Raw genomic sequence first — 12740 nt, 5'->3', positions numbered from 1 at the left:
TTGATATCACTGACTATCTGACCCATCTTTATTCCCCATTCAAGTTGCAAAAGCATATTAACTGGCCTTTGTTGTTCTTTTGCAAGAGCTACTGTAATTTCCTACATTACAGCAATGATTACTCTTCAAGAATTTTTGTTAGATGTAAAGTAATTTGGGAGAACCTGAGGTCATGAAAGATGCTATATAATGACCTCAAGTCTTTTCTCTAGAGGAGCATAAATTTTGGCATGGGGTTGCTGGACTGGATGGTCTATATTTGTGCTGATGTAAGTGAGATGCAAGTTCCAGAAAAGGAGTTCTAAATGAAGAAATCCCTGGAGGCTTATCCTAACTAGATTGATTTGAGATATTGGTTGTAATTGGAATGTCACTGGATGCTGCAGAAGAATTCATATGTTAGAAGGAAATGAATGCGGTGCTTAAATGTAAACAAATCTAAGTAACTGTTGGTTCATTAATTTTATTTTAAACGTTGGCTACGTAAGCATTGCTTGGGTTATTAAAGTAAAATTAAGCAATTAATTTAAACCACATCTTAGATTACCATTATTATTTTCCCTAGTATTTTCATTCACATCCTACCTTTTGACAGCAAAGTATGTTTCTGTACACGTATGTAATTGTGTAACTGTCTTGATATGTTAGAATCTTCTTTGAAACTGAAACCATCTTGTTCACAATGTTACATCTCAGTTACTGTTCCCATTCCTCTTTCTTACTGCACAGACAAGTGGAACTTGAATCAGTTAACGTTGTTTTATGTCCTACATTAAGCTAAACACTACAGTTCCACTGAGAATATCTCCGACTTTATCCCTATCTCAAACCTAACTGCATACCAAAGCCTGGTTTATTAACAACTTACTAGCTTGTTTCTCTATCTACAACTAATGCAAATCCCTGTTTATGTATGCTTTTTCATATTAAATTCTGCATTACTACTGCTTGAGGTTTTTGAAAACTGTTAACTTCTGTTACCCCAATGTATAAACTACAAAGTTCTCTTTCTCTGTTGTCTTGTCCTGAATCCCAGCTTATGCTTTCTGATCCATTGCTGTTTTTATACTGCTCAGAGTTTACAATCGGTATTTGGCTGCACACTGTACTTTTTTCCTACTTGTGCTCTGGTGCCTGATACTGTTATTTAAGTACCTTGAAATGTTTTGTTACATGAAAGTTGTTAGTTAAATTAAGACTTCAAAAACAATGTCACTATCTATCACCTGGAAGAGATTTCTTTGGGTCTGTTAAATTCAGTAATGGCTTTAAAATGCAGAGATGTAAATGTTGCAATCCTTCACCAGTGTCTTTTAGTTATATAACCATTTATATTATACGGAGCCTTTTATAATGTTATGGTATTGTGTATAGTTCTGGTTGCCAGATTACAGGATGGATGTGATAGCAAAAGAGAGAATATAGAAAAGAATCACCAGGATGTTGCCGCTAATGCAGGGCTGTAGTTATAAGGAGAGATTGGATAGGCTCAGTTTATTCTCTAGATTGTAGAAGGCTAAAGGGTAACCTTGTAGAGGTCTATAAAATTATGAGGGGCATATATAGGATAGATGGTCTTTTTCTCATGACAGTGGAGTCCAGAATTAGAGAGCACAGGTTTAAGGTGAGAAGAGAAAAATTTAAAGGAGATCTGAGGGTTAAGATTTTCACATCGTGTGGCGAATAGCTGGAACGAGCTGCCAGAGAAGCTGGTGGAGGCAGATACAGTTACAACATTTAAAAACTGTTCTTTAAGACTTTTTGCTCTAAGGTGATTATACTTAATGCACTGTTTTACAAATTTCAGTATTCATTGAGCCTTAGAGATGTGACTTTTCTACTGGTGAGGCAGTCAGTTCATTCCTTACAGGAGAGAATTGTCAAACTCAATTTATAGGTAACTGTAAATATGATTTTGTAGATGTAAATTTATATATTCTCCCAATTCCTTCTGTGGTTTATTGCAGATAATATTCCTGAGGATTTAAGGGATGCTTTCTACACAGACCAATATGAACAGGAACACATTAAACCACCTGTCATCAAGCTACTGCTGTCCAGTGAACTCTATTGTCGTGTGTGCAGCCTAATTTTAAAGGGGGATCAGGTGGCTGCGTTGCAGGGTCACCAACCTGTCATTCAAGCATTGTCGCGCAAAGGCATTTACGTCATGGAGAGTGATGATATGCCAGTTTCGGAATCGGACCTCACGCAGTCTCCAGTCAAAATGGTGAGTGAGAGAAATTCTAATTGAGATTTATTTTAATTCCTTTTTCTGGTGACTTTCTGGTATTCCAGGGCAGATTTATTTATCATTTCGTGGTGAGCTTGCCATCTGGAGTGCGAGGCAAAACAAAATTGTACAGCACAAAGCACCCTTCCGTGGTTTGCACCGAAGCTGTCCTCTCTAATGTTTACGTGTACCAATGTAAAACCTTGCCATGTCTGATAAATTGAGCCATTTATAAGGTGTCTTCACAGATAGTACAAGCACAAGATAAGTAATATCATTTTCTTCTTTCTCATTGTGTACCCTGCTTCAGAATTTTAGCACCTATCTAATGCTTTTGTTTGATGAAAAACACTATGATGCTGGAGGAACCCAGCAGGCCAGGCAGCATCCGTGGAGAAAATCAGTCCTGAAGAAGGGTCCTGACCCGAAATATTGACTGCCTGCTTTTCTCCACGGGTGCTGTCTGGCCTGCTGAGTTCCTCCAGCATCATAGCGTTCTTCATCTAGATTCCATCATCTGCAGTCCTTTGTTTCTCTAATGCTTTTTTTTTTGATTTTGATCATTAAATTTGTTGAAATAGTTTTGACGGTGAAAGACTAACAACTGATGTGAGTGCCATTGATCTTTGTGTGGGATTGTGATTGATTCACTCTGTACGTGTTCAAATGTTGAGGTATTGAAGTTTTACTTATCCAATGTACCAGTGTGATTCCTTATATTATTCTGACATTGTTCAATATAATCAGAAAAAAAGCAATCATGATTCAGCTGCTTAAAATATTTTTATTTCTGCCTCTCCTTCGCTAAAAACCATTAATAATAGGATTGCAAGATGGGTTCCCAAATTGATCCTAAATATGCCTCAGGTCCTAAGTGCCCCCCAGTTCATCAAGCATGGCCAGAACAACAGTTTCTTCATGGTTTTGTTTACTTCTCAATCTAGCCTCATCTTCAATAGCCATTTCCAGCCTATTAATTTGAATCCTTGCTCAGAAACACAGGATTTTTTCATTTTCACCTCTTTTCACTCTATCTGAACATATGCCCATCATCTTGATTCCTCAGGGTAGATCTAAAGGAAGGTGGATAACACTTCCCTGTACTGTCTTGCCTCTGTAATTCAAATATCTGCTCGCTCATCAATTCTGTGGCAGCAAGGTCATTGACACTCAATGTGTTCTGACATATGGAAAGGTTCAGTTGGATTCAGATAGTGAACAGTTTATACCATCCATCTAGGTCATATCTTCTTCATCTAGATTACTTATACTTACTATTATTTTCCATAGACTTTACACTTTTTTTGCTTAAATTTGCCATGGCTTTGCTTTACTTTCAAATGAACTGTTGACTCTTCATAGCACAGTTATGTCAAACAAACTGTGTCTGAACACAATTCATACAGTATGCTACCAAAGTGTTAGTATTTTTCCCTTCAGTTTACTCTTCTATCTTCCAGAAGTGCTTAGTCCTCAACTTATCTTATATGCCTTCACTAGATCATATTGGAAATACTGTGTGTGTTTGACCATTATTTCCATTGATAAGATAAGAAATCTTTATTAGTCACATGTACATTGAAACACATAGTAAAAAGCACCTTTTGCGTAGTGTTCTGTGGGCAGTCCGCAAGTGCCTGCCCCAAATGCCTGCATGAAATTTGGTTTCTTATTGATCAGCCTCCTTTGAGTCTGCACATATGGATTACACCAACTGGACGATTCTGCAAAATCATCTATCTTGCATCATTCCTACAGTGTTTTGCAATCCATCTGCTGTCTGCCACAAAGTCTACAGCAGATTCCAGCTGTTAAACAAACTGTTGAAATGTAGGACTAGAGGCTAGGCACTAATGCTGTGCAACTAATTTAACCAAATCTTCAAATATTTTGTCTCCTGGTTTGATAGAGCCAGCAATGTTTTACTTTATCATCTTTTAGCACTTACAGATGAGAGTGAAATGATTTCTTCCCTTCTACAAATACATATTCCATTCGTAACTCAGTTCTACTGTTGCAAGAATCTAAAGTACTAATTGTGTCGGACTTGACTGTGCCACAGCACAACTGATTAGCAAGCATAGAAGAATAAATCATTAAATTTAACACTGTCTCAGTAAACATTGTTGCTCCAGAAAAAGAACCTCAAATTTCTCAAAACTGATTCCACACCTAATCCTGAAACATCCTGGTTAGTCTTTGCTCATTCTCATTGTCAGTTATCGTTCATTGTAATCAAATATCAGGTAAAAGCACTTGCCGCTCAGCAATTTAAATCATGAATGGGACCATTTTACTTTTACCGCTCATCTGCTACAGGGGACTACAATGAGATTATAACAAGGTTCCTGAATGGGTCCTAACATCTGTCTCAGTTTTCACACCAATACAATACAGTAGAGTCATACAGCATAGAAACAGACCCTTTGCCTCATCGTGTTTATGTGACAATCAAGTGCTATCTATACTAATCCCATTTACCAGCACTTGGGCCTATAGCCTACTATGCTTTGTCAGTTCAAGTGCTCATCCAGATGCTGTTTAAATATTGTGAGAATACCTGCCTCCTTTACCTTCTTAGGTAGTGCATTCCAGATTGCATCCACCCTCTGGGTGAAAAAATTCTTCCTTGGATCTCCTCTGGACCTCATTTCTCACCTTAAATCTATGCCCTCTGATCTTTGACACCTCTGACGTAGAGAAAAGTTTCTTACTATATACCCTCTTGTAATTTTGTATACTCCTTCCGGGGTTGCCCACAGTCTCCTCTGCTTCAAGGAAAACAAGCCCAGCCTATCCAATCTCTCCTTGGACCTGAAACATTCCTTCCCAGGCAACATCCCAAAAACGCATTAGCTCACAATTATCAGGATTAATTCCATTGCCGTTGCTCTGCTCAATTTACAAGCTGATCAATATCATTTTTTGGCCTAAGACTGCTCACTATCAACAACACCACCAATTTTTGTGTCATCTGCAAACTTACCAATCATACCTTCTATATTGACATCTTAGTAATTAACATGTATAACAAACAGCAAGGGTCCCAGTTCCAGTCTTTGTGGTTCAGTGCTGGTCACAGGCTACCAATCACAAAAGTAATCCTTCACCATCTGCCTCTGTCTCCTATTACCAAGCCAATTGTAGATCCAATTTTGCCAATTTGCCTTGGACCTTGGGTTCTAACTTTTTAGACCAGCTTTCCACATGGGACCTTGTCAGAGGCCTTACTGAAGTCCATTTAAACCACATCAGTTGCACTGCCCTCATCAATGTATTTAGTTACCTCTGTAAAAAAAAAACTCAATTAAATTTTCAGACAGGATCTCCCACCAGCAAATTTGCGCTGACTATCCCTGTCAAATTTCAACTGTTACTTTTAGATCAATCTTGCCCCTTAGAATTTTTTCCAATAATTTCCCTACCACTACTTTTTGAGTGAAAAGGTTTCTTACCTCAGTCCTAAATGTCTTACTCGACTTCCTGGGATTGTGATCCTTGGTTCTAGAACCCGAGCCGAGGGAAACATCCTCTCTGCATCCAGAATATGAATTTTTACAGCACAATCCCCGTGGCACAAGAAATACATTATTAGAGATTATCAGGGAAATTCTTATGTCTTGTCCAAAATAATATATATGCTCTTCACCCCAACAGACCCTGGCAGAACTTCATACAGTTCACCGAAATCTCCTTTCATTCCTCTAAATTCTAGTACATACTGGTCCAGTTGACCCAGTTTCACCTGACAGGGTGATCCTGCCATTCCAGGAATCAGTCTGGCAAACCTTCATTGCACCCCTGCTATGATAAGTATATCTTTTCTTGAGTAAGAAGACCAAAGCTGCATGCACTTCTCCAGGTGTGGTCTCACTGATGTGTTTCAATAAAATCATCTCATGTTCTTCTAAACACCAGTGAGTATAAAATTCTGATAATCGCCATCTGACTGTTTGGAAATCCCAATGGATTGGCATTTGGCTCCCCATGTAATGTTTGCCGTGCTCCCATTCCACTCACTGGGGGCCCTGTCCCCATGTTCCCTTTCCCACTCACCAGGGCCCCAGTATCTGTGCTGTGGTGCCACCAAAGTTTTGAGTGTGCCAGATTATAACATAATTTACTGTTGTTACGTACCAGCAACAAAAGAAACACACCGAGTCATGTATAAGTGTTAGGAACTATTTTATTAATAACTACTTACAATAATAAGAAAAGTAAAAAGGTTAGATATTAAACATTAACGCCAAAGCTAAACTCAGTGTGTGTGTGCGGCAAATTCCCACACTCCAAGTTCAGGAATAGTTCTCAAAGTTCAGTTCAGCAAGTCATAAGGTGAAACGTGAGCAAAGGCTTTTGCAAAACCACCAGTGACTGAAGAGAAAATGTAGAGAGAGAATAGAGGGAAATTACAAAATCCGAATGTTCCACGATGGAACCCATACGACACCTCAGTCACTGATGATCACTGCTTTGTTCCGAAGTATCTGCCACCCCGAAAGGCATTCGAGACATGTCCATCCACAGAAATACCTGTTTCCCTCTGCAGGTTAACGACAAAGTGGACTCCACTGGATTACTCCACAAATCCATAGGTGGATTGTAGTGACAGACACTGTTATTGTTTTTCATCTATCGATACAAAGACCAGCAGTCTGTGTCTCTCGCCTTCTCTCTTTTCGGACTGAACCATAAATGTCAGCACGTTGTTATCTTGCTGTTGGCGTAATGACGCCACATGCACACACACACGCACACACACACTACTGTACTATGTCTTAAAGGGACATTCACCAAATAGCAACCTAATCCGTAACACTGTATGTTACAAGAATGCTAATACGCTAAACCAGCTTAGTCAGTTTACAGGAATTCTTGAATTTAAATAGTAACTAGTTTCACAGAAGATCTGTTAGAATTATTTTCTATTTGTTATGGTTTACATTCTTTACTTCTATTGGTATTGGTTTATTATTGTCACTTGTACCGAGGTACAGTGAAAAGCTTGTCTTACAAACCAATCGTACAGGTCAATTCATTACACAGTGCGATTACATTGAGTTAGTACAGAGTGCATTGATGTAGTACAGGTAAAAACAATAACAGTACAGAGTAAAGTGTCACAGCTACAGAGAAAGTGCAGTGCAATAAGGTGCAAGGTCACAACAAGAGATTGTGAGGTCATAGTCCATCTTATTGTATAAAGGAACCGTTCAATAGTCTTATCACATGGGGTAGAAGCTGTCCTTAAGTCTGGTGGTACATGCCCTCAGGCTCCTGTATCTTCTACCCGATGGAAGAGGAGAGAGAAGAGAGAATGTCCTGGGTGGGTGGGGTCTTTGATTATGCTGGCTGCTACACCAAGACAACGAGAGGTAAAGACAGAGTCCAAGGAGGGGAGGCTGGTGTCCGTGATGTGCTGGGCTGTGTCCACAACTCTCTGCAGCTTCTTGTGGTCCTGGGCAGGGCAGTTGCCGTGCCAAGCCGTGATACATCCAGATCGGATGCTTTCTATGGTGCGTCGGTAAAAGCTGGTGAGAGTCAAAGGGGACAAACCAAATTTCTTTGGCCTCCTGAGGAAGTAGAGGCGCTGTTGAGCTTTCTTGGCCGTGGCATCTACGTGATTTGACCAGGACAGGCTGTTGGTGATGTTCACTCCCAGGAACTTGAAGCTCTCAACCCTCTCAACCTCAGCACCATTGATGTAGACAGGTGCATGTACACCGCCCCCTTTCCTGAAGTCAATGACCAGCTCTTTTGTTGACATTGAGGGAAAGGTTGTTGTCACGACACCATTTCACTAAGCTCTCTATCTCCTTCCTGTACTCTGACTCATCGCTGTTTGAGATACGGCCTACAGCAGTGGTATCATCTGCAAACTTGTAGATGGAGTTAGAGCAGAATCTGGCCACACAGTCATGAGTGTATAGGGAGTAGAGTAGAGGGCTGAGGACACAGCCTTGTGGGGCACCAGTGTTGAGAATAATCGTGTCGGAGGTATTGCTGCCTATCCTCATTGATTGCGGTCTGTTTGTTAGAAAGTCAAGGATCACGTGACAGAGGGAGGTGTTGAGTCTTAGGTCTCAGAGTTTGGTGACAAGCTTGCTTGGAATTATTGTATTGAAGGCAGAGCTGTAGTCTATAAACAATAGTCTAATGTCTTTACTGTCCAGATGCTTCAGAGCTGAGTGTAGGGCCAGGGAGATGGCATCTGCTGTAGACCTGTTTTGCTGATAGGCGAATTGCAGTAAGTCCAGGTTGTCTGGTAGGCTGGAGTTGATGCGTGCCATGACCAACCTCAAAGCACTTCATGATGGCGGATGTCAGAGCCACTGGTCGGTAGTCATTGAGACATGTTACCTTGCTTTTCTTTGGTACCGGCATGATAGTGGTCTTCTTAAAATAGGAGGGAACCTGAGATTGAAGCAGGGAGAGATTGAATATGTCCGCAAATACTTCTGCCAGCTGATCAGCACAAGATCTGAGCCTGCGGCCCGGGGCACCATCTGGGCCAGGTGCTTTCGTCGTGTTCACTTTCTGGAAGACTGACCTTACATCCTCCACTGTGATCACAGGTTCAGCTGTGTTGGTGGCTGTCAGGGTGGATGGTGACAATCCACTTCCCTTTTGTTCAAAATGTGCATAGAATGCGTTAAGTTCATCAGGAAGGGATGCGCTGTTGTTAGCTGTGCAGCCTGACTTTGTCTTATAGCCTGTTATGGCATGTAAGCCCTGCCATAACTGGCTGCTGGTCAGGGACTCTCTTTTGAGTTGGTATTGCCTCTTGGCATCCCTGATAGCTTTCCAAAGGTCATATGTATCAGTATGTCCTAGTTAACATTCTTCTAAAATCTCAGTGAAGTTCTAATCTTCTTGATATTTCATGACACTTTTTTTTACTAGTATTCCATTATTCCTTTTTTTCAAGCCAGTTGCATGCCACAAATGTTTGTCCTGGCCCTGAAAATAATAGGAGCTTTTGCTGAGGGAGCCAGCTGCCTCCAGTCTCCACCCTCCACCAGATTCCCTATTGCTCGGCACCTGGTTTGGGTCTGGAAGGCCAAGCTTCCTTGCGGAGAGCATCCCCATTTTGATTGCTGTAGGCCTGCATTGTGCCGGAATTTTCCCACATTATTGTCAGGTCATGTGAGCAGACCAGAACAACCTCCATTTACAAAACTGCTTGGGAAATTTTTTGATAGATGACAGAACCCGGCTTTGGCATCTTTGCAGTCAGGACTTAGGAATACTCCTGAATGCCGCAGATATTGCAAATGATTAATTTACCTGATTCTTGCCTTTCTTCCTCACAACTATAAAAACTTCATTGAAATGAATGGGTTTGTGGATTCTGGGTCAGAGCTAATCTGCACAGGATCTGTGTGAAAATTCTCCAGTGTATGTTCTTGGAAATCTCCAAGTTTGTGTTCTGTTGTTATACTCCATATAAATACAATTACAGCATACTGACAGATTTGTGAGATGAAGTGTCTCAGTGGATTCAGGGGTTCCACATTTGGCTGCAGGTGTTGCTGTTTTTAACTTGTTTGCATTTATGTGACTAAATGGTGGTAGTTATGTAAATGGTGACCTTTAGCAGCAAGATTCAGCCCATTAGCAACAAAATATGAATGCTTTTTCTATATGTGTGTCCATCTGCATGTTATTTTGAAGGTATTAGGCTAAAGGAGAAGCTGTTTACTCCAATCTGAGATGATGATTTATGAATCGTGGATTAAAGAAATTTTTTTGTACAGAGTGGGCCTCTTTCCAACCTCAGTGATAATACCCAGCATTTGCTGTAAATAGCCTAATTCAGGACGCTCTGCAACATTTGCACAATTATGAAAAGCTTATATTGATGCTGTTAACAGTTTCCTTGCAGTTCATCAATAAAATGAGTTGGAAATAGAGAATAGTGAATAAGCCTTTCACATATTTCAGTTGATCGGCGTTTCCTTTGGGTGTGTTAATATTGGAAAAAGCTAATGCAGAGTTTTGGTGCATTAAATTTGGCACATACCTGTAATTTGTAATGAATGAGGTAAGTTAACTGATTTACTTTCTCACCTGCCATTCAGTTCATCACATTTTATGCAAAATGTTTCTTGTGATGATACTTTCACATTGTTATGAGCTAAATCTGAAACTTCTATGATTTTGCTCAATGTATTTTTTTTCACAGATTCACGGTGTCATCCAAGGTTGGATGCAGAGAAGTACATCACACAAATCTTTAATGTCCTCCTGCTGATCAGGGACCCAAGCACACTTAATTCTACTGCATCAACTTTATTACACTGCGTTTAGAGCCAATGATGCGATCCCCTTTACATTGGGGAAGCCCTTTGCAAAAAAACCTTTAAGTTAGTAAGGGTGATGCATAGCTTTGAGTTACCTATCACTTTAATCTTCCATCTGGCTCTCAGTCTGACCTCTGTTTTTGGCCTCCTAAAATGTTCCAACAAATCTCAGCACAAACGTGAAGACTTGATTTGAATTCAACAATTTGAGGTAAAACCCATTTCAGTTTTGGATTCCCATATTTCCAAAATGTTTTCCTCTCTCCTCTTATGATGTTCCAGAATTCATTAATTCTGTCTTACTTGCACATCCTCCAGGCACATCTTTACCACCTCTTTTAGCAGGAATTGCCAACATTTGTGCAATGCATTCTTTCCTAATTACCACCCTATCACAGATCTCTTTTCTGCATCCCTTACTGCTTCTCTGGAATGTTAAACATTATCTCTAATTCTTCCCAGATCTGTTGAAAGATCATAGCTCGAAAGGTAAACACTGTTTCTCAATCCTTGGCTTGCTGAATTTTTTCAGTTATTTCATCCGTTTTGTTTTGCATTTTAAACTAATAAGAAAAAATTTTTGCAAATTCAAAACAAAAGCAGAAAATGCTGAAAATACACAGGTTTATAGTATTTGTGAGGAGAAAAGCAAGTTAATGTCATGGAGATTAACAGTGAAGAGGGGGGAAACAAATAACAGACACTGCATTTGAGAGTTGAGCAATCTGTTTAAAATAAAACAGGAAACTTGGTTGATATTAAAGTTCAGTGAGACAACAAATGGGCAGTAATATAGCAAATCTTCTTAAAAAAAAATCCAGGATGGTGCTTCTATTATTTCTGTCCTCACAATCCTCTTAATATTTAAATGGAAGATCTCAAATTCAGTAATTTGTCTTTCCTCTACATGTGAGGAGCTATTGTATATTTTTAATATTTTTGTCTCTATATTGCATATTTCAAGCTACTTTTTCTTGCAATTTATGTAGCTATTGTTGTAAAGAATTCATTGTCTATCAATAATGTTGTGAACAATACAACTTGGTAAAGTTCAGAAGTCCAAATAATGAAAACTGGCAATACTGATACTGGCCTTGTCCAGCAGAATGTGCTGAATTAGAGCAACAGTCTTTTCAAGGTTCGGAAGCTGTGTTTTAAAATTTAAAGTAGTGTACATTAATTTAAAGGACAGGTTATTCCATTTCTGTTTGCAGAGGTTACAGCTTTATTAGCGACTCAAAACCAAATGGTTTTCTAAATCTGTAACCATATACTAATGTACTATTTCTGACATTACAGAGTGCCCACATGGCTTTGATTGATGCGCTGATGATGGCCTACACAGTGGAGATGATCAGCATTGAAAAGGTAGTGGCATCTGTAAAGCGTTTTTCCACGTTTAGTGCCTCAAAGGAATTACCATATGATCTGGAAGATGCCATGGTGTTCTGGATAAATAAGGTAAATGTAAGATCTGAGCTGCTTTATTTTATTTTTATCTCCGTGTTCTGTACTGGCCAACAGAGCCTTGACTCAGTGGCAGTACATTTTCCTCTGATAGAATGTGAATTTAAGTATTGCTTACATTATATGTGTATAATCTATTTTCATTTTCCTTCCAGTCCAAGAAATTTCTAATTTTCTACCCTCTATTTTCTTTAAAGTACTATTTTTCTGTCTATGCTGCTGCAAGCAGCTGACTCCATAGACCCTGGCTTTTGTCACGTGAGCTTCTAATGCGGAACGCTATCAAATAGTTCCTGAGCAATCATTAATATTGAGTCCATTGCATCTTCCTTGTCACTCTTTTCTGTTAAATATTCAAATAATTCAACAAAGTTGACTTGGTAATTTTTTTTGTGGTTAGTCTCTCTTATTTTTTAGTGGGATATATTTCTTCTGAACTCTTTCTTTGTCTATACTTTTGGTTACAGTCCATAGAACTATAGAACAATACAGCACAATACAGGCCCTTTGGCCCACCATGTTGTGCCAACCTTTAAACCGCGCCTAAGACTATCTAACCCCTTCCTCCCACATATCCCTCTATTTTAAATTCCTCCATATGCTTATCTAACAATCATTCTAACAGTCATTCTTACATTTTTGCTGTCAGTGTTTTTATCCAGTTTATCTTCCTTAACCTTGTCTTCATTCTCTCTGGATTTTTTTCCAATCTACTTTGTTCTATATCTAACTCATTA

At 39.4% G+C, this 12740-nt stretch overlaps 1 protein-coding gene across 4 annotated transcripts in view; it reads left to right on the top strand.

The window, feature by feature from the left end:
* Nucleotides 1–12740, top strand: part of camsap1b (calmodulin regulated spectrin-associated protein 1b) — an 89741-nt gene that overhangs the window by 26192 nt on the left and 50809 nt on the right. For all 4 annotated transcript variants that reach the window (XM_052036740.1, XM_052036741.1, XM_052036739.1 and 1 more), the window contains exons 2-3: nt 1968–2230; nt 11836–11997. In XM_052036740.1, coding sequence (XP_051892700.1) covers nt 1968–2230; nt 11836–11997 — 425 coding nt within the window. The remainder of the gene's footprint in view (nt 1–1967; nt 2231–11835; nt 11998–12740) is intronic.

Source organism: Pristis pectinata, chromosome 23 (genome assembly GCF_009764475.1).
Source record: "Pristis pectinata isolate sPriPec2 chromosome 23, sPriPec2.1.pri, whole genome shotgun sequence".
NCBI classification, from domain to species: Eukaryota; Metazoa; Chordata; class Chondrichthyes; order Rhinopristiformes; family Pristidae; genus Pristis; species Pristis pectinata.
Note: the sequence above shows the minus strand (reverse complement) of the source record. Positions and strands in the feature narration are given on the sequence as shown.